Below are 23217 nucleotides of genomic sequence, written 5' to 3'. Positions count from 1 at the left end.
ATATAAATAACCTTAAAATACTGTGCATTCAATTACAGAAATAATGACAAAAAGGACTTGAAAAGAAAAGAAAGAAATAATAATCAAAACACAATCGCCAAGATAATTTTGAATCATATTTCTTTTTCTGGAATGTTTAGTTCAAATAATTTCAAAATATTGAGCAATTACAATAAATAAATTTATTATTTACAGCAGTTTTGCTCCCAATTAAATTCCCTAAAATTTGAATATGTAATTTTAAACTAAATCATTGCTGAATATACATGTAACTGTTTTGACACACACAAACACCAAAACAAATTAGAAAATAAAACACATACAACAAAATGATAAATGTTAATGAAATAATAATTGGGAACAAACTGCACTTTCAAAGAGCCAGAAAATGACATTGACATTGATTTGAATTGGATAAATTTCTTTAAAGAAGACTAGATCTTGTAAAGAGCAATTAAGGGATCCTAAATGCCACTTTTACATGCACACGGACAGGTTCATCACAATCACTTAAGAATGTATGTACTGGCACAGTACTATGCCTATACGTAGTAATAAAATAGATTGAAAGTCAAAGACACCCATTAAGGACCCCCAGCCTAATTGACGAGTAATTAATCCTCTGACTGGTAGAAATCCAAATCAGGCACGTGTGAGCCACAGAGACGTGACAGTTGAGCCATAAAACCCCTCATGTAGGTATCATTCTGCGTGACAAATCACATACAAAATGCTGTTGTAACTTGGGAGTAACAACACAGGCTAACTGCCAGAGTCTTACAGAAAAACAATCAGATTTGCCTCAGGGGAAATCACGGGAGAAGACGCTCAGAAGGATACGAAGGCAGGTGGGCCATGGAGTGGTTGTTATTATTTCATGTTAACCGAGATATCGTGTAAAAACGCCCGCGCACCGTAACAATTAAATGATTTTCGGTAATCGACTGACAAAGGTTTGGAATGGATAAGTGAGAATTCAGAGTTAAAAAAAAAAAAAAATCCGCTATTTTTGACAAAAATTTGCAGGTTTTCTACATGTGAAGCTGAAGAAAAATTGTTTTAAAGTTCAGTTCTCAAATGGAACCTTCCCTCCATGGTTAAATCATTTACTGCTGGTTGAATTTCTACGTATTTCCATAGAAATACTTCAATTAAAGAAACTCAATGTTGCAAGTATTGTGGTACACCTAAACCTGACAATATACTCATTTTGGTTTAATTGTTCTGTAATCATTAACTGTTCTGTATTAGCTCATTTTAAAATAACACAAAACAACTGTATTTCTTAACATCTAAAGCCTACACCAACAAGCTTTGTATTGTGGTCGGTTAAAATTATGGACACTATCAATGCTTGGAGTCAAACAAGGTTGAGTGCTCCTATACCCGAAGGGGAAAACAGTAAATCTAAATAATTTCAATTTTTCCATCTCTCATGTGAGAAGAGATTCGTCATAATGGAACTGCATTACTCGATACACAAGTCAGAATGTACCGGGGATTGGTACATAAATCAATGGGGATGATGCGACTGATTTGAGAAAAACGAGCGATGAGGCTGAGAGCTGACTGACATTTAGAATTAAACCTTGTGGCACGACGGATATTCAAACCACCGGCCCATTTTAGTTTCATTTCAAAAGGCAAGAGATTGTGGAGTGTGTGTGTATATTGCCGCGTTGGATTGACTGAAGCATGTTCTTGTTTGACAGTAGAGGAAGATATAAGATGGGTTAGACACAAGCTGTAAAGAGAGAGTTACAGCCTTTAAGGTTGAATTTTTTTTTTGCGCGCCTCAAGTAGAGAATGGCAATTGCGTCAAAGTGCTTTTGCCTGAAGATATCTACCTTTGTGGTTCTTTACTCGAAGTGCGAGATGTCAAAGGAATTTTACTCCTGAAAATTACAGTTTTTACAAAATAGCAACTTAGACTGTTCATCCGCTGAACTGATAAAATGTTTGTAACACTTGGTCCCTGCGGCAGCATAATATTGAGTTGCACATTTTGTTATTTGTGCAACAGTTCCAAAGGACACAGTGTCAAAGGGAAAACAAAAGGTACAAAAGAGAGCAATTCTTGAGAACCAGGTTAAGAACAGCTGAAAATGAGCTATAATTGAAAAGCTTACCTCTGGTCCTGTACATTGTGCAGTGCTGTCGTGCCTCACATTAACCTTGGGGTGAACGTTTAAGACAGAAAAACCTACAACAAAAATTTACAAAATTTACTTTTTTTGTTAAAATCAAAAAAGGCCATTAGGACCATTTAGATCTGTTTGCTCTTAGACAAAGATCTTATCCTCAGCTGGACATTTATCAAAGAAGAGGTTTCAGCAGCTTTGAAATCTGATGTCCTTGAAACAAAACTGTCCAGCTCAACAACGGTGAATTTTGTTGATATAAATATATGTCAAAATAGGACACTTGATACGAACAAAGTGTTAATTCAAAAGTGACACAAACAAAATGGTTACTGTGAAACTTTTGAATCAATTTCTGCACTGTTCAGTATCTCCTTTGAAAAAAGGTGTTACTATTGTGTGAGTAACCTGTACAGGTGGTATGGTAAAGAACACATTTTGTGAAGAAACAATAAAAGTCCCTCAAGTAGGGTGTTTTAATTTGTAAGTAGGCAATGTTCCATATTTTCCTATCAGTAATAGTTTGAGATGTTAAATTTTACATCATAAATCATTTGGTTGTTGTAATCAATGAAAACATTAAATTTTGAGAGATTGATATTTGATTCATTAGACACTTTCATAAACCTGAAAACATTCTCCAACTCCATCTGCCGTTTAAAGCCACTGGCAGTTTTTGAGAAAGAGGTAATTCCTCACTCAAATATTAAAAGCTTTCAAGCCTGAAGCCTTATATTAGGCATCTGAAACCACACACTTTTTTCAACACGGGTGTTTTTTTCTTTCATTATTGTCTTGCAACTTCAATGACCACTTGAGTCCAAATGTTCACATATGCATATGTTGGGATGGGATACACCAAGTGACAATACTGGTCTTTGACAATCAACAAGGGTGTCCAGTGCCTTTAAGTATGAAAGTCACAAAAAGATATAAACTTAAGTTTGCATTTAATTTGGAAAAATCTGGACTAACCATATCGTGCTGTAATTGCTTCTTCATATAAAAACACTGCAAGTGCCGCATCCTCCTTGAGCACAGTGCCTCTCAGGCAGAGTTTAGCATGTGCCCTTGACATGCAAGCCCTGTGGAGGACGCAAACCATTTCTCTCAGTCAGTAAAATAAATTAATAGAAATGCCATGTAATTATACAGGGACTCGGTCTGATTCACCTGTGTTGACAGGCAATTACATGCCTTGTGTGATACGAGGTTCATGGGTGAACCCGGCACACATTAATTGACCTTGACATCATTGGTCATTTTGATGCAATGATTGCTAGGTAGTAGCCTGATATTTATGGGTGAAACATCTACAGGTAAATCCATGAAACAGGTAGAGAGTCGAGACAGTACAGTACAGATGCTTAAAATAAAAAATAATAATAACAATAAAGCCTATACTGACTTAAAAAAAAAAAAATCTTAATCAAATGGGAATCATTAGTTTGTTTTTGTCCAGATGTTCTCTTTATAGCACTTTGCCAATAGTACACTTATTTGGAATTTGAAATTATTGCTAAAGGACACTGGGATCAAGAAAACTTACAGTGTATGAAGAGCTGTTGAAGGAAATGGTGTGCCGTGGACTCCTGATAAGCGCACCCTCCTGCTCCCCAAGAAGTAACCTTTCAGGAGCTGATTTGCTGGATCAGAGAAATCCACTTTGGTCTCTGATGCTATCTCAAGGAACTGAAAAAAGAAAAGAAAAAAAAAGGTTTCCTGTCATTCATGTAAATGTGTGTCTAACCAAGGAATTTTGTCAAATTGTGAGACATTTATGTGGGTACTCTTTAACAGTGCATAAACTGCATGCAGCATCCGCATCTTGCTTTTCTCCTTACCAAAGCATTTTAACTCCTGGCTGTGTGAGTGAAAACAGAGTAAGATGAAGTCCCCATGTGAACAAGCAAATATACCTGCTCACCTGTGTAATACGTTTCAGAAAGGGGCAGTTTGGGCCAGTACAGGGCATTCTTATCAGAATATGATTTGGTACAACTTTGTTTACACACTTTTGACGTGTGAATACTAAATACTTAAAAGGCACCAGACTCTAGCTCTGGTGTTTCTAATCAGCAGAGTGTGAGTTTGAGTCACTGTCTTGGCACTTATCGTGAAAGAGTATGGGTTTAGGCTTGCAAGCTACAGTGTCTAAGTTCACTTATGAGCCATCCTTGGTTTCACTTCAAGAAACAAGCCACAATAAACAAAACAAAATATAAAAACAATCAAAGAGATTATTTCCATGGCAATTTTTTAAAGGAAATGAAAAAATAAATGTAACTAATAAGCTTGCCATTTAACGAAAAATGTTTTCTTTGTTTTGCAGTCAAAACTGTTCCTCTTGAATTGTGCCATGCCTTTTATGCACTCAACCCGACAAGACACTGTTTTCATCACATTATAAAACACCAAAAGACACGTTTCTGTGGCGCGAGCAATTCTGGTTAAAAAGTCCTCAAGGAATAAACTTGTGCTTATTTTGACAGCCGTAAGAAGGGTATTTACTCCACGGTGCATGTGTTATAAGAGGTTATAACATTTCTTATCTGCTATCAAAAAATCTTGAGGCCATGTAATTATCAGAGGTATTGGGCAGCATAAGGATGCAAGCTTATATCTTTAATATCAATTGTCGTACCCGTTTTAGTTCACCAGGGCTTGGGACTGAAGTGATACTTCCCAACTGATCCCGATCTTCCATCGCTCCTAGCAATGTATGCCTGACGATACTTAGCTCAGCCCACTCATCCCAATTTGGATTGGATGTGTCGCACACAAGCACCATAGAAAAACTCCTGATAAGAAAGATAAAGCAGTGTAAATAGTTACTAAAATGTATTTCAGAGAGTGTTTGTTTCTCCTTTCAAACAACAAGTTGATGTCTTCAAGCAGAGTCAAGGCCAACAGTGGCTATAGAGTAATTTTGTTTACCATTATGCAGCTCACTCAATACATGTAAGCCTATATCATATTTCTCACAAACACCTTTTAAAGAAAGTGGACGCTATTGGTAATTACTCAAAATATTTATTAGCATAAAACTTTTCTTGGTAACAAGTAAAGGTTGATAGAGAAACGGCTCCCTCTGAAGTAATGTAGTTATAGAGAAGAAAGTAATTTTACATGAATTTGATTTTGAGACCTCATATTTAGAATTTGAAATCTCGAAATCAAGCATCTGAAAGCAAACAACTTTTAAAGAAAGTGGACGCTATTGGTAATTACTCAAAATATTTATTAGCATAAAACTTTTCTTGGTAACAAGTAAAGGTGTAACAAGGGTGTTTTTTCTTTCATTATTATCTCGCAACTTCGACGACCGATTGAGCTCACATTTTGTACAGGTTTGTTATCTTATGAATATGTTGAGATACACCAAGTGAGAAGGCTAGTCTTTGACAATTACCAATAGTGTCCAATGTCTTTAAAATAAGATTTGCCATGGTGTTATTTGTCACAACTTAAAAAAAACTTGAGGCAATTGTGTTTTGAATTCTTTGTTTTTTGTTTGGTTCATTAGATACATAACATGTTTTTATTTTACTTATTGCATTTGAGTCTGTCCCTTTAAGGTTTTTCCCCATGATAGTTTGGTTTGGGGGTAACTTCTCCCTAGACTACAGTTTCCAATAATACTGTTGAGCTCCCCACTATGCAGTCAGTAAGCTCCTCAACAGATTATTCATTGCTATGAATAATTTAATTGCTTTCAGCCAAACAGCTTGGCCAAAGTAATAATATGTGAACAATGAAGAACAAAAGATAATACAGAAAGTGTTAGAGCGTAATTTGCCGGGCAGTGCGCAAAGCTTTTCAGACACTGACACAAGTTAAGACCTGAGACACTGACCCAGGTGAGGGTAGCATGGAGTGAACAATAAATAACTTGTCTTCACTTTCTGTAGGGCTCAAATTGATGGAAAATCGACAACACTGCAGAGCTTGCATAGCTCAAAACGTTTACTGGACTAGAATGTATATAACACGACCAGCATAAAAATTAGTTGATCAAGCACTCCGAGAAGATCTATTTTAATCGAGATTTTGTGTAATTTTACTTTGATATTCTTGAAAAAGATTTGACAGATATCTGTAACATTTACAGTGAACATTTTGTTCACAAAGATAATTCACAATGTTTGTTTTTACTCAAACGAAAAACACAAGTTCGCAAAGCTTGTCTTATGTAAGTTTACTTGTCCGACCTCACATCACAGGTTTCGGGCCTGTGGACTAGTGCTAGTTTCTATGTGGGGATTGAGGCAAGCTTATGTAATGTGTTTCGGGCACTGATGATCCGAAAGCAATTTTTGAGCAATATAGCTCAATAAGCTGCACATTGTTTTTTTACGGTAGTTATATCTTGAGAGACTGTGCGTTTGAGTAGGGAGAAACTCTGGATTAGACGCCTCCAGACCATTCAACCCCATGGTCTGAACATCCAAGAAGGAAACGACTAATAAACCTTTTGTTTTGCCGTCTCCTTTTTTCCCTATAGCCTTTTAGCCTGAGCCTCATTCACTAATAAATTACTTTTTACCCAACCTCACCACCCTTGATGTTGTCCTTTGTGTTTCCATATTCTTGCTTGTGGTCAAGCCAGTCCCTTCCCTTCACCCCCCCCCTTTTTGTCCCCCTATTCATTGTTTACCCCCTGCTTTTTTATGTATGCTTTCTAACCCCATTCATGTATTTCCACTTCACTGCTTATGTTTCACTTAGTAACCTGTTCATGTTTGTTGTGTTGTCATTCAGCCTTCGAGAAAGACGAAACGTTCGAGAAAGTCGAAACGTCAGGCCATTAACTATTTTTTGTAGTTATATCTTGTCTGACTTTACCATCAAGTGTCACATAATTACACATATTTTATGGATTTGTTTGTTATAAATATTGACCACATGTTCCTTCATTCCCATGACTACTTCTAAAATTTATCGTAACATTCCTACCAGCTAAAACTTACTCTAAAATAGACTGCTTCAGATTTCTCTTCTCCTGCTGGAAAAGTACAGAGAACAATCGATATTACAGAAATGAAATCAGGGCTCCATTTGACAGGTGTTTTTGCACTCAGAGGAATATCTTTGGCCTGGTCAAGAAATAATTATGATCAAAAATTCCCAAAAGATTAAAACTATATTATTCACAAGGGCACGAAAGGGCATTTAGGAATGACCATTTTTAATGTTTGTATGGATAAACTTTTTAATCAATTTTCACAGACCTCTAGTCAAATAAAAAATTGGCTGTATACACAATTATATATTTCTGCATTGATGTACCAGTTTTGAAATTAGTATCTCGAAGATATGTTCAAGGTTCATCACTAATACCTTCAATTTCAATGGTTTGAAAGTTTAGATGAGACAATTAATCTCAAAAAGACCCTATATGTGCTTTTAGTTTGACTAGATTTTTCAAAGAGTTCAGATCGAGTCACAACACAATATACCTTTATCATGCTGCCTCCATCTTGGTCATGTTACTCGTTTCGAATGACAATAATGTATGCTAATAATCGTTTTGCAATTACGACCCAGACTTTTTGTTCTTCAGCCTCGAATTGGTAACATCGACATCAATGGGAGAAATTCAAGATGGCTACACCTTGATAACGGTCTATACTTGATTCTATGGTGATAAGTGCCAAGTGACTTACAAATCTGGAGGCAAGATATTCTAGTTGATCCATATCTGGAGCAGTACTACAGCTCAGGTGGCCCCAAAGGTTACAATTCACAGGACATAGCTGTTGCTGTGCCGATGAGCTTCTTAATTTCTTAGGCAAGTCTACATGGACAACTCTAGTACTCATTACTGCATAAAAGAAGATAAACACATCCTTAATTTAAAGGAAAGTACATCATTGGTCCATTTCCGTGCTTTCAATAAACAGCCTTACAACCTGTGAACATTTTTGATCAAATTCTGTGATAGCGCTCATTTCGATAGCAAAAAAAAAAAAAAAATGTGTTTCATGGTTGTAAGGCGAAGAAGCGTCTGGAGATGTTGCTGCCAACAAGAGATGCACTGAAACTTCACACAGCGTAAACTAGGAATACATGGACGTCTCCTCTCTCACAATGACACAGACACACATGAGCTTAAAAGAAAAAGGTTACCTGGAAGACTACCCCTATCTCAGATGCTTGATTTGAGCTAGTTTTATAAGGGTGCAAATCAAAGGGCACCAAGTTAAACTGTAAAACTGTATGTCGAACTGTTCTGCGTGAATAGTATACAATACAATGTTTCATTTTACCACATAGGAAAAATGTATAATATGATTGTTTTTAGTGCCTTGGTATACTGACCTTTCAAAAAAAGCTGTTTTCAAACAATTATATGCATTGCTGGGATAGGAAGTGCAAAACACTGTATTATGCTCAAGATACGCACTTTTTGAGAAAATTGCAATTAAGATTTAATTTTCCTATACGTTTGTGTACAAGACAAAAGATTAACTCATAATTTCACAGACTTGGCATGTCAATTTGATGATGAAACTATATTTTATGGATAGATCTGCCGCCTAGGGTAAAATGTGGCTAAAAAAATTTAAAACAATTAAATTTTGACCTTTTTTGCACTTGTTGACCTCAATAATGACCTTACATGAAGGTGGTGTTTTTTTTTCAAAAACTGCCTAAGTACACTTTCCTTTCAAAAAAAAGTTGTTTGAAACATGCACCATTGTGATGGGGAGTGCAAAAATGCTGGTATACTCAAAATGTACACTTTTCAAGATAATCACACTTTTACGTTTTGCTTTGCAATACGTTTGTGTACAAGGTCAAAGTTTGTCCGTTACTTACATACTTATGTCAGATCAGCATTAACTTAAAAATACATTTTATGGATAGATGTATCACTTGGGGTCAAATTTTGTGAAAATTTCAAAAATGCAAATGTTTTGCCTTTTTTGAAATTTTGACCTTAAAAAGACCCCACATGAAGGTGGTATTTGAATTTTGTTTTTTTCTCAAAAACTGCCTGGGTATATTTACCTTTCAAAAAAAGTTTTTTGAAACCAATATATGCACCAATGAGGATGGGGAGTGCAAAAACAATGGGTGTACTCCAAATGTACCCTTTTCAAGATAATCACACTTTTACACTTCGTTTTGCTATACATTTGTGTACAAGGTCAAAGTTTATACGTTAATAACATAGGTTTGTAGTATCAACATAAAGTTAAAAATACATTTTATGGATAGATCTATCAAATGAGATTAAAGTTGACACAAATTTTGAAATTATTGATTGTTGACCTTTTTTGACCTTTTGACCCCAAAATGACCTTAAAATTCAAAATCAAGCTGGGCATCCACCCTAATCGTCTTCCCGAGCCCATGATTCATACATCTAGCAAACTATGCCGTTTTTTTCTTTCTTTTTCTAGAGCACTTTTAAAAGTTTGGCTGGTCTACTACAAATGCTATTTCCTCAACTTAGACAGTATTTCAGATAGAAATATTTTGATGGCAGATTAATAATTGTCTGAACTTTACAATAAGTGATCTCGCATTAGAGGCTAACAAGTTTTCCCCTGATTGTTGCAAACGCTGCACTTTGACTTTGATTTCCCCCAAATTGCAATGTATCATGGTATGTTCTGGGAAGAGTTAAACACTGCAAAAAGAAGGAACCAAGGTTTAGTACTTGGCATTATTCAGGACAAGCTTCAATATATAAACATTTTCCACTTTGGTGCTGTAACAAACAAATGTCAAAGTTGATCGAATATAGTTGTTGAAATACCCCATGAATTTTCATATTAATACATGAAAATCGTAAAAAACAGGGATCAAAGGAAATGACAATATTTTTCAGTCTTCTCGAGTATCATTTTTTACTTGAATAGTCATTTATGAAAACAAGTCACAAAATTAATTTTTGAAAATGCATGATAAGAATTGCAGCTGTGCAAAATAATTATACTCTAGGAACTACTCTACATCTTATGTCTGATGAAATCAACTAAAAGCAAAAGGGGAGAAATGGTTCATAATTGCTCTCCTATATAATGTTTGAACATCAATCCAACAGGGAATTGATGTTGATACTAATCCAGGTGAGAGAACTTTTGAAAACAATATTTGTAATGCAGTAATGGCACGTGTTTTTTCATGAAATCAGATCTTCCCTTGCAGTCCATTTTTAATTAAAAGTCATTTTTGAAGGAGCATCATGTTTTATTAGGTTTTTACAGTACACAAGAAAGGAGAATATCCCATATATGCACATGATATTCACCTTTATGGCTGTCCTAATATACACAGCTTGAATCATAGGAAAACAAGTTAAATACCACATAAATTTTCCAGGACCCTTTCATTGTTAGGATCTAAAAGAAGCAGGGTATACATTTTGTTGACCTCCAAAGTCACATACAAATTTCAGGGTTTTCGTCAATCATCAACTGTAAATCCCTACTCACCATCCCGGAGCTTGGCTTTTGTTTCCCGTTTATGATTGTACAAATCCCCCAACAAACAAACACCTTGGCGAGCTAACAGCACCGATCCAGCTGCAAAAGGGAAGCAATAAAATAATTTATTTAGAAGGCATCATTGCACATTTTGAGAATGGCTATTTTAAGGTCCTATGTATATCTATGGTGTGTCTTTAGAGTTTGGTGTTTGTCATTGCCACTTAATTTGGCAGATGCAATTGATCTTTAAGCAAAATATCCAATAGAAGTATTTGCGAACAATGTTCTTTGAGTAACTACTCAAAACCCAATTCAACCAATTGTGTTTACCGTACAGTTAGCTTTGTTCCATACTTCATGTATTCAATTTCACGATTAACAATTTCAGCATAAATAAAGTCATGCAATATACAATTTTGAATTGGTAATATATGTTTATAAACATAAACGTTGAAAATTCTCAAATATGTAGTTGTTTCAAATTTGCATTTATGTTAAGCCTGCCAGTCTTTGGATTTTAATTACTTTTTGTATGTTGAAATCCAAGCTAATAAGCAGTTTTGGCCAGAAGCAATGACAGATTTAAACCACAAAATCTAATTACTGAAATCCACTAGTGGCATTTCAATTTATGATGAAACCCAAGAGCTTTCTATCCAAGTTTCATGAAATGTAGATCTTTCAGTTGGTTTAATTGACACCCACACAACTTAATTATCCAGGTTGGGTTACTTCACTTCTTAATAATGCTTGTTATTTGCTGAATTTCTTCAAGCTTATATTATTGTGTTTCCTCTTTCTGGAAATTGTTTTTTTCTTCAAAGACATGAGATGCTTCTGTAGGTCTCAAATTGCCATTAACACGGACTGATACATTTAGCATGTCTTGGGTAATGGATACGGGTATACTGTCTAAGAAGTAATGACTGGGTATGAAAGCGAGATGCAAACCGTCCATGTTCCCCAACAAACACAACATGACTCAAAATATAAACACCTTAGCACTGCAACAATTCGCAATCAGCTTATGCGAGGCAATAAAATACCGAGCTGGGGTCGATTTCACAAAGAGTTAGGACTAGTCTAAACTTAGGACTAGTTTTAGGAGATATTAAAAACATATGGGTAGTCCTAAGTTAGGACGAGTAACTCGTCCCAAGTCGAGATAAGACTAGTCTTAACTCTTTGTAAGATCTCTCCCTCTCTCTCTCTAGCTTACTCATGTCAGAGAATATACTTAGCTAAGGAGTCATGTCTATAGTCGTCTCTATTTGTTCATCTTTCATATAGAAAAGATTTACCATCAATAGTGTAACTCTCCAAGACAGCTGGATCCTTTCTGATTGAAACAAGTAATGGCTGGCTGCTGTTGTGAATGATAACACGAGGTGCGAAAGATGCCCCATATAGCAGCAATCTTTGAATTATGCTAGTGTCAGTGCCAACAGCGACAAGATCCAGATATCCTGGCGAATCCTGAAATGATAAAAGGGATTTCAGTACTGACCTACTGATACAATGAATCATTAAGGTAAAATACGTAATTGTTAATAAGTTGAGGGTAAGCACAATTAGTCACCATTCATTATTTCCTTGATAAATTGGTCAATGTACATGTATCAAACATCATAAATACATTTTACATTTGTTCCCCATTACTATAGTCCCTAGAAAGAGACAGTTATTTGCTGACCTGTCCATTTGATTAAACATTTGCAGCTTACCTGGGATTGCCACCATTTCACTTACTCTGTCAGTTTCTACTATTATTATTTAGTTTGCATTAGCTGTTTTAATGTAAATCTTTATTTTGTAAGACAATTGTAATATTTTTTGTCAAGTTGAAATAAATGTTGTTGTTGAGCTAAATTTACTGATATGTTTGTTGGAAATAAGAAATTTTCATTACATGCATACAAAAATGCAGATAATATTTATGTACAAATTGTGAGAAGAGGAGAGGGAGAGAGATAAAGGGAAGACAAAAAACTGAGGGATATGAAAAGGTCATTTCAAGACGTATCATATATACTTAACATCAAATACCTTAGATCCTAAAATAGATTTGGTTTTTAAAAATACCCATTGATGCAATATTTCTGCTGCCTCTGCAGAAAAGAAATTGAAGCATTCTTTGTGGTTTCAAATCTTTCCTCACAATGAATCTAGCACTTCATCAAAATACTACCCACAATAATTTATAACTATAATTGACAGGGTATAAAATAAGGGTATGCATGGAAGGAAATAATGTGGTGTAAACATCAAGAAAATCCAAAATTCTTGACTAGAAAAAGAGAGTGCATATTTTACATTCCTTCTACTTCATTTCATATAAGTGATGCAATTTGTTTGATGAAATGATTTTTCAAGTCTATAAAATTAGCTTGTTAACCTTGAGTTAAAGTAAATAACTCCTGTGGAGCCTATTATTGTATTATGGAGAGATATTAATGGACTATGACAGACTAATAGCCATGCGAATTGAATTCAGGAATTGAATGAAAAATAAAAGAAACCCTTGGTTAAATAAGAGCTTAAGGGTAAGACACATTGCAAAGGCAGGCGTAATGAAGCACAAGGTTTGAGTATCCTTACTAGCTTTTGATCTTACTATACACCATAAGAGTTTCTGATTACATGACTTTCCTGATTTCCAAAACAGGTGACCTTTACTTGCTTGTACTTCAAAGCTGAAATAGACTCAGAGTGGCAAATTTTGTGAGAAAAGGAGGGTTGGGTTGAGAGGGAAGGACATGGCGAAACAACAATAGACAAAGATGGATAGATTTGAAAAAGCATTTCATCCTATACCCGTAGATCTCTAACAATGCATGAAAGAGAATAAAAGTGAATTACATGTTCATCAGATGTACAGGAGGCAGCATCAATAAGACTGAGGAGCATGCACAGTTTAAGTCTGTGGTAAGTGCCTGGTGGTGAAATGTCACTGCCAAATTGGAACGCAAGACTTGTGCTGAAGCCCCAGGGAGATACTGCTTGACCTGCACAATTGAGAAGGAAAAAAGTACTTAGATTTTATTTGAAGAAAATGAAGATTTTTTTTTTTAAATGGTGGGGGTGCAATTTATCATAATTTAGATTATAACAATCTCAAATTTTGTTTTGAGGGTGTTTCCCGTCATCAGAAATTTGGCACACAGTCAGAGTGTGTAATGAAAAAGTTTTTGGGTTACACCGCCACTGCAGATTAATTTGTCCTTTGAAAAAATATTGGTAGTATAACAATCAATGGCAGGAATTTTTTTTTGTAAACTTGGTTGCTTGGTATTTTACATATTTTTGGATTAAATTCAATCTGTAATAACAATATGGCAAAACATTATTATCTTGGCATCTCTTGTTGTGTGGTGTGCAAACGTTCAATGCTTGCACCATCAAAGGCACAATTGCCCCAAAATATTTCCCATTTCTGCCCCACTATGGACACACAAAAACAAACTTAAAGAAAGCTTTATAATTTGTGTTCAACTCATCACAAAGTCATAAATATTATTTCCCTCATATATACTAACTACATGAGAAATAATGTCATATTATTTTTCCAGCAAAACAGATTTCCTAAAACAAAAGATTCATCAATATGGCATAGGGGACCCCAAGTTTCACTGAAAAAGGGACATTACAAAAGGTCATTCCGTTTGCACTTTCAATGATTAATCATCAAGTGTGCTCATTATATGCACTTAAGTCTGAAAAATGCTGCAAGGCAAACACATAAGTTATCTAATTAAATGTGGGAAACTGCAATGCTGCAATGGCTGAGACAACACTGAAGAAGATGACAGAAAAATACATTGCATCTAAAAGCAAGTCTCTTGAAACCAAACTGTGGAATAATAAATTACTGCTGTAAGGAAGGTTAAGATGTTGAAAACAAATTGAGTTGTGTGTGGGTGGATCTTCCGAAATAAAAACAATAGTTGAGATTTCCTCCGTCAAAAATGAAAACTAGGTCCTCCAATTTAACAAGATCCGAATAGTATTTCACCATGACCAATATGAATTGTTGTTTTACAGTAGTTACTTGTGATAATTTACATTTGAAAATAAAAGAACAAAACATTTGAATTTGATTAACTTTAAATTTGAACTTTAAACTCATATCTTAAACTGTGTATTCAAACAGATTTTGAAACCTTTGTACCTTATACTTTATGAAATTTGAGCTTTAAATATAAGTAAAGGTTTTCTTACTTTTAAGAAGCTGACTCAATGTTTCTGGAAGATGACTTGGTATCTCTCTTTGAATCCCAAGGTGAACCTAAAAGGAAGATATTTAAATTACTAAGGAATGTCTAGCATTCTAAGTTCTCTGAGACGATAACATGAGTACAGATAATTTGACATTGCTAGACAAAGTTTGTATGAAAACGGATAAGCCCTGCATCCTGCCTTAAAAGCCGATATGAGATAAAATTGAGGAAACTGAAGTTTGACTATTCCACTGTAGAGCATGTATGTAGAGTTTATAATCACTTACTTGGCCTCTATGTTGATCAGTTTAAATATAATTATCTGAAAAATTTGGGAACAAGAATAAACTCTTGACCAACCGATCCCAGCCAAAGGAAGAATAGGTGAAACAAACCATAAAACAAACACATATTTTGTTTTAAATAAGCACTGCCAAACATCACAGTGCATCAAATAATTCCCAATGGGTAATCACCCATACCCCTCTTCTGAAACTGATCTAAATCAACTAAAGCAGAAATAACTTACCTTAATGACATTGTTTGCCTGAAATCAAACAAAACAAAAATATGATTGAATTAATTTGATAGTGCATTTTCCAGTAGAAAGTAAAGTTTGTACATTTGAAGATTAATACACAAATTGGCAATGGCTTAAGCAGATATTCATGGAGGCCCTCTAATCCCATCTAGTTACTGCAAATGGGTTCCCTGGGCATTTGCTTGTTTTACATGTAGGCAAAAAAATAGGTTGACATTTCAGTGAAACTAAAATCAATTCAGAATACCTTATATGATCAGCAATATTTGGAATGACGTGTCAGTTGGTTACTTTACAGCCCACCTTATGAGTTTTACTTAAATTTTCAAGTTGAAGAATGCTGTTCTTTAATTGGTTGACAAATTAAGAAAAATACATCACCTCAATCACGACAGAGACAGCTGCATTTGCAGCAAATTCCTTGACTGGGATTCCAATCACACAGTAGTAGCCACCAAGCTGGATATTGAAAAACTCATCTAGGTAATTAGAAAGTGACAAGTAACACAGATGAGGAAATAATTCTTGGTACATAGAGCAAGTAAATACAAGTCAGATAAATAATCTACAACGTGTCTCTGGAATCTGTGATTTACATCCTTGGGAATTCTGACAGGCAGGCCAACTTTAAGCCACAGACAAGTGTACACTATCAAAAATTTGACTTAGGGGAATCAAATTAAAACCTTTAACTCATCAAAAGCAAACAGAGGCATAAAAATGTATGTTTGCTTTCCATTTTACGCAGATGATTCATGTCCAGTAATCAGTTTGCATTAATGGTTAGTAGGGTGAATGTTTTGTGATAAAGTGGTTGAATTTTCACAGTGCAGTACGCACTGCTCCACCATCCACCCACACATACACATGATGCATGAACATTTTCATTCCGTAAATGTTAATAGCGGTCTATTCTACAAAAAATGCAGGAATGGGCATTTTCACTGAAAGGAAAGTACATGCATATATTTGTACAATATTTATTTGCCGCTTGGGGCTTTCTTTGGGGCTACATTTTAATCAATGGAGGATAACCATTTTTAGGCAGCACTTATAGTCACTCATCGACAATAGAAGCAACTTACAGCACACAGCCAGTGTACCAACCTGCCTAACTTTAAGCACACAGACAGTGTACACTATGAAAAATTGGACCCAGGGGAATCAAATTAAACATTTTAAACCGTCAAAAGCAAACAGAGCCATCAAAATGTATGTTTGCTTTCCATTTTACGCAGATGATTCATGTGCAGTAATCAGTTTGCATTAATGGTTAGTAGGGTGAATAATGTTTTGTGATAAAGTGTTTATGGATGAATTTTCACAGTGCAGTATGCACTGCTCCCCCATCCACCCACACATACACATGATGCATGAAAAATTTTCATTTGGTAAATGCTGAAAGCGCCCTATTCTACAAAAAATGCAGGAATGAGCATCTTGGAATGATCTTTATTTGCTGCTTGCTTGGGGCTTTCTTTGGGGCTACGTTTTAATCAATGGAGGATGAACATTTTTAGGCAGCACTTATACACATTTTTATAGAAGCAACACTGGCAGCATAGAGATATGTCATTATTGCAGTTGGCTGTCTTTGTACATTTTAAGAATCCTACCTCTCAAAACAACAGTAACAGCTTGGCTGTACCTGCCCAAGTTTGCATCTACATCATGACGCGGAGAGACATTCCCTTCAACAATCTGTAATATCTGCTTCTCTAACAAGAAAACAGAATAACCCAAATCAACTACACATGTTTGTTTAGATGAGTAAAACAATTATCTGGGTAAATTTAATCTGGAGGTTGGATTTTGTATTAAAAGATACCTCCTCCAGGGCTTGCACTCTAATGTTTGTGTACAGTAGCTCAACAGGCTAGAACTGTGCATTTTATTCATCCCATCATATTTTAGTAGCCCAAACTGTATTGACATCAATGTATGGTAACAACCAGTTTAATGGTCAAAATGACATTCACACACTAACAAATAAAGTAACACATAAAATATATTCACATCTGAACAGGAACAAACTTGAAAATTTAAAACAAACATTTTTCATAGTTTTAGTAGCCAGCAGTGCAAGTTGAGAACTGGTATTTGTTACCACACAGCGGTTGTAACCTGACAATGCAAGCCAGGCTAGTGTTAAGGTTGAACCCTGTCCTCGTACATTAGCTTAGAACTTTAAAAATAGCTGATTGACTCATACATACCTCCTAAGACTCTGCAATTCACATCCTCCTTTAAGATGTTGCCACAGTACACGCAGTTGAAGTCTTGCCTTAAGAGGAGGATAAACAGAACAATATCTTTTCAAGAACAATGCACCAGGAGCTCACATTGTGCTCCACCAAAAACAATAAAAACATTGTATAAAGCGCTTTTACAGCTTGAAATATCAAAGTAATAAACAAAAACAGGAAAACAACCATGGAATTGTAAATGAGAAGTGCTTAGGCGTAGATCAAAGATGTTCAAAGATAGCCAGAATTTATTTAAGGCAAAAAATTCAACGCAAATTTCTGAGTAACTAACTGTACATTTGCAACAAAATATTCAATTGGTCTTCCAACTGTGAACTCCTAAAGTCCTCATCCAACCTTTTTCCATCTGGCTGATATATCTGAAATAAATAATATATTCTTCACACAATTTTTTTAAACTTCATTTATGAAAAGATCCGTATATTCAGATATTAGGTGAGAAAAACAATGTACAAAGACAACTTTTTGCAAATTTATATATATTTGGTAGCTCAATGAACTTCAGTGTAGAGCAATTGCATTTACCTTACAGTTTGGCGTTCTTTAGCCCCCTCAATGTGACATCTGATGTAGAAATTATCTGCTGCACCAAAACATTTAGCCTCAGGACATCTGTATTTTGCACACCTCCTATAAAAATACCAGGAGCGAGAAAAGTCACAATCAAACCTGTTTAGATCTTTATAGACACATCATGCTATATATTTGCCACCCTAGTTTAACTCCATTTTCAACGGCTTGGAACCGCACAAAGCAAAAGTCAGCTTTGGAAATGGTGCAAAGACAAGCTGCAAAATTTCAAGGATAGCCATAATGTAACCAGTGAACAATTTACAGTTTATTATACGACACCTCCTTGTCAAGTTCCCCCGAGGAAGTTTCAGGAGAACAACCTACCAAGTGCCAAGTCTTTTATCAAAACATGTACAGACAACCAAACATAGAAACAGCCCATTAGACATAAATGTAAACAATCAGACACAAATTTAGTGTGTCTCCAAGTTATGATATTTTTTATTTATTAAAATTGTCCAACAACAAATTTTAAATTATAAGAAAAATATAGTGTTAACTACTATACCAATGAAGTGCTTTGTAGAAGGATTATTGCAAAGTTTGAATTAACTTACGAGTACGTTGTAGGAGATGAAATTGAGCACACTGTTCCAGTAAATTTGTAGAAGCGGGGCTCAAACTTGCAACTGAGTAATTCTGACGTGCAAAGCTGGTAGCTGTTGGTAATGCATTTAAGATGTTGTATTATTTAAAACATAAACAATATTAAATACAATTGCACCGATTTTAAAGACACTGGACACTATTGGTAAATGTCAAAGACCAGTCTTCTCACTTGGTGCATCTCAACATATGCATAAAATAACAAACCTGTGAAAATTGAGCTCAAACGGTCGTCGAAGTTGCGAGATAATAACAAAAGAAAAAAAGACCTTGTCACACAAGTTGGGTGCTTTCAATTGCTTGATTTCGAGGCCTCAAATTCTAAATCTGAGGTCCCGAAATTAATGTCATGGAAAATTACTTCTTTCTCAAAAGTTACATTACTTCAGAGGGAGCCGTTTCTCAGAATGTTTTATACTATCAACCTCGTAATCAAGTAAGGTTTTATGATAAAAATTATTTTGAGTAATTACCAATAGTGTCCAACTGCCTTTAATGTGTTAACTTAATGTTGAGGGAGGGGGTCTTCATACATTTGGTATAAATTCCCCATTATTGTGAAGAGAGTATTCTTAACTTTCTATTTGTTTTAATAACATATTATATAAATGCCAGAGGTGATCCCATGGAGGATAGGTTTAGCTGAAAACTGGAATTACAAAAAATAAATGTGATTATAGAAATAAAACAAAAGAGGGTACAAATTGAAGCTTTTAGTGTCTTACCTTGACAGCTGTGGTAGATCTAATATCAGCAAGTTGACAAGAATTTGGTTGCAAGATACTTCAGCTGGAAGTACTTTTAAGCACTTTAAGCTGATATAACATAGCTGCATCAGAGAAAAAAGTACCTCATTTTAGAGAATGTATTGCTTCTAATTGTGTTGGAATGCATATGAAACATGCATTCTTAAACAAGAATTAATCTATAAAAAATGTTTTAACTGAATTGCACCAAGGTTGAGGTCAATTAATAGCAACTTCTTCAAAAGCTGTATTTATGAAAGCTTGCTACGAGCAAAATAGTATTGCTTAGTAGAAACAAGTTACTGGCCAAAATTACATTCAGTTTGAATTGTTGTTCTTAGCATAGCTTAGCTTTATGAAATTGGGCCCTATTTATCACGTTCTCCGAATAGTCATTTTAAACTTCGCAAAGAAAACAAAATCCTACAGCCTTTTGTGTGTCCTCAAAATGTATTAGAAAATAACAGTATTCAGAAATTACTTCTTTAAAAAACACACCAAAACGTAAAATCAATGGCCTAGTTCAATCACATGCATTAAGCCCAAACAAGCCAGTCCTTTAGAAAGACTTGTTAACTCAACCATGCTCACTTAGCCAATCAGACTGTTAAGTACAGAAATGTTCTGAATATTCAGAAGCTAAAAACAGTTAATAAATTATGTGTCATGCTGTCAGAATTACAATTAAAAACTATGTTTTTGAGAAGAGGTATAAAAAAAAATAAAAAAATGAAGTAATAAATAAGGTACTGAAAAGTACAATTTTTACCTCTTGAAAGATTGTTCTTGCTCGTGGTGGTTGATGTAACACTATGTTTCCAAGTGTTGCTAAAAAGAAGATTAAAATATAATATACAAAGTGAAGAAACAACTAAATTCCTTTGTAAAACACAAATTAAATTCTTTCATCAGATAGTTGGATTAAATTGATTGTGTTTGTGCGTTTTCTCCCAGTAAATATACCTACAAAGTTAAAACAAGCAAAAAACCAAGATACTAACGGTCCATTTCAGTGATCACTGACACATTAACTTCAATGGTGAAAGGGTAGACACTCTGAAAGAAAAATAAAGGATGGTTAAGATTAACTGATCCTTGCACTCTCGTTTATCAAGAGAGTGCGCTAAGTGCTATGGCTCACAGCACAGTGCAAACATCAGATTAAAAGAGCAGAACCTCTTTTAATGGAAACACTATGAAAATATAAACGCTAGCTCATCCTTTATTGCCGTATCTACTCTAATCATCATTCAAAAATTTTAATATCAAAAAAGGTTTTTAAAAGGTGTTTTCTATGTAAAGCTTTACTTGACTTGTGTTGTAAAAGTTATCTGCAGAAAATTAATGAGACGGAAAGAAAAGTAGACTATGAAGCTTAAATTTACTTGTCACGCAGGCCTGTGTGTTGGGTTTGAAAATAGCGCCGCAGCTCAGGTTTGGATATGTAGTGGGAATTAAACACTGACCTCTTTGGTATTGTTGTGATTGATGCACTCTCTTTTCAAATACTCAAGTTGTTTAGTTTTGTCCAAGTAGCATAACGAGGCCTCCATCAATTGTAGCTGATCACTTTGTTGAGCTGAATTTCCCATCTGTTCTCTTATTGTGTTGATCATTTTTTCTGTAGACAGTTAGTTGATATGGATGATATTAAATTAATGTTAAATAAAAATAAATAAAGTCATGAAAGTAGACCCTACAAAAATAATGACTAAATAAAGAGCTCCTCACTGTGCTAAAAGTTTTGAGACTGAGCTAGAAAATTTAAATCCATTTTCAGGTAAGTCCCTGTATCTAAAAAGTAACAGCAAAAGTAAATTATAAAATCCTTTAAAAGATTGTAAAAACAATACACAATATATATATATCCTCCTCTTACCAGTTTTCACGGTATTATGTATGCCTTTTTCTTTGAATTGGGAAACAAAATATAATGATGCCATATATGTCAATAGATGCCCTAATTATCTTCATTTGTTTATATGAAGTATGCAATCATAAATTAAAACTTGATGGATATTAAAATTTTCACACCACACACCGATCTTTGATGACTTCAACTGGTCCCATTTGTTTTGAGTTTTTCCTGTTTTGAAGGTAAACGAGAACATGGTTTCCCGGTGAAGCCATACGTGGAAGAAACATCTGCAGTGACTACAAGTGTTCTGTGAGACTCTGTGTATGACTCTATAGCCAGCAGTTGTGTTCATTTTATTAAAAATATTTTTTTATGACATTTTAAAAATTACCATGGTAATTTGCAAAAAAACCCACATTTTTTCCCCTTAATATTTATAATAAAGCGTATAAATAAAGGTGATAATTGAGTCTGTCACCAAGCCGATGTTTAAATTTTAATATTTATAATAATATTGATATGAGCGTTAAAAAAAAAATCTCAAAAAATATTAGAAAATAATATAAATAAGGCACATGGCTTCTTTAAGCCTCTGTATTTTTTTTCCAGAATGCTCAGCAGAATGTTCAGTCACATGATTTGATCACCGTGAATTGTGAATTGAAATAGTGTTGGATGAAACTTTTTCGGTGGGCAATTTTTTGAATATGGCCTCAACATTATGACATATTTTTGTACCTTGTAGAAATGCCTAAAACACCAAAGATTTTGCATACAAATGCAAATAACCTGTGTGAGTGGAGCCTTTACATATTTCTAAAGTTTTGTTCAAGCACTCTTTGCTTGGCAAATAAAACCAAAATGTTGTTTACTTCGCGCACAGAGAGGTAAAAGTTTTGCCACGATTTTAGGGACACCTTGAAAACAGGACCTCCTACAATACAGACAGCAACAGCCCCCCCCCCCCCCTCAAAAAAGAATAAAAAACATAACATTTCAAAGAACACTCTGCAACAATTAATATGGACTACTTTTCAAATCTTTGTAGTATGTTAAATTGAACGAAGTTGAGGTCCAATTTTATCATGTTTATAAAATAACTTAGTTAGAAGACTTTAAACTTGTTTTGTTCAATTCAGTGTTGCATTGCAGTTGAGTTGAGTTGAGCAGTGGGAGCAATGTTGAGTTGAGTTAATTCTTTGACTTTGTCTGTTTGTGAATCTGACTATTTTGGTTTTCTAACAAATAGTATTAATTAGTAAAAACTATGGTACAAACTGGTTGTCACAATCACCCACCCCTTTCCCCCGTCCACATTTAATTTCCTACATTTACACTAGGCAGTGGAGTAAAACAAAGCAGAAAAAAAAGTGACACAACAATGCCCAGTGTCAGTGACAACGCTGCGCCGGTCCGCACATGGCCTGGCCAAGACGTGCCGCAACAAAATGTTTTGTTAGTTGTTTGTTTTGAAAATAAGTTTGTAGGCCTAATAAAAGTTTACTGAATTGTAGTAAAAGTTTACCTGGGTTAGAAGAAATGCCTATATACGTAGGCTGCCGAAGCTTGCAGTGAAGCAGAGTTCAAGACAACTTGAACATTATTAGTGAACACAAAGTTACTTTCAGTTTCAGCATCTCTTTACTTTTTAAAACAAATGGACAGGAAAATGCGCAGACGATAAGTTAAAAATAGAACTTATTTGGAAATCGTGCACTTTTACAAGTATGATCCCCTTGTTTAATATCGCGCATTACGCTTAAGATACGTCTGGGTGCCGGATTGAATAATTTTGAGGTCACGTGCACCACAGTACATGGGGCAGAC

At 34.9% G+C, this 23217-nt stretch overlaps 1 protein-coding gene across 2 annotated transcripts; it reads right to left on the bottom strand.

Annotated features, from left to right (window-relative positions):
- Positions 1-171: 171 nt before the first annotated feature.
- On the bottom strand, positions 172-23075 carry LOC117293836 (minichromosome maintenance domain-containing protein 2-like). Of its 2 annotated transcripts, none has more exons than XM_033776292.1 (22): positions 22916-23075; positions 20999-21153; positions 20534-20588; positions 20302-20360; positions 19512-19615; positions 18738-18839; positions 18133-18237; positions 17557-17624; positions 16957-17058; positions 15722-15819; positions 15329-15346; positions 14801-14867; positions 13442-13587; positions 11884-12058; positions 10589-10678; positions 7808-7965; positions 7112-7146; positions 4786-4942; positions 3691-3833; positions 3117-3226; positions 2130-2203; positions 172-707 (listed from the first exon to the last, which is right to left on the bottom strand). In XM_033776292.1, the coding sequence occupies exons 2-22, from the start codon at positions 21146-21148 to the stop codon at positions 615-617; spliced, it is 2109 nt and encodes a 702-aa protein (XP_033632183.1). In that variant the 5' UTR covers positions 21149-21153; positions 22916-23075; the 3' UTR covers positions 172-614. The 2 variants fall into 2 exon arrangements, with proteins under 2 accessions (XP_033632183.1, XP_033632184.1); XM_033776293.1 differs by lacking the exon at positions 22916-23075 and adding an exon at positions 22720-22796.
- Between the last annotated feature and the right edge of the window lie 142 nt (positions 23076-23217).

Source organism: Asterias rubens, chromosome 8 (genome assembly GCF_902459465.1).
Source record: "Asterias rubens chromosome 8, eAstRub1.3, whole genome shotgun sequence".
NCBI lineage: Eukaryota > Metazoa > Echinodermata > Asteroidea > Forcipulatida > Asteriidae > Asterias > Asterias rubens.
This window is presented reverse-complemented; position numbering and strand designations above follow the sequence as displayed.

Excerpts from the sequence above, each read along its gene's own strand:
- LOC117293836 (XM_033776292.1), bottom strand. The coding sequence starts at position 21,148 with ATGATCAACACAATAAGAGAACAGATGGGAAATTCAGCTCAACAAAGT. Across the intron at positions 18,840-19,511 it reads GATCTACCACAGCTGTCAAG|CTACCAGCTTTGCACGTCAG; the intron begins GTAAGACACTAA and ends CATTACCAACAG. Across the intron at positions 10,679-11,883 it reads GGAGAGTTACACTATTGATG|CTGGATCGGTGCTGTTAGCT; the intron begins GTAAATCTTTTC and ends TCCCTTTTGCAG.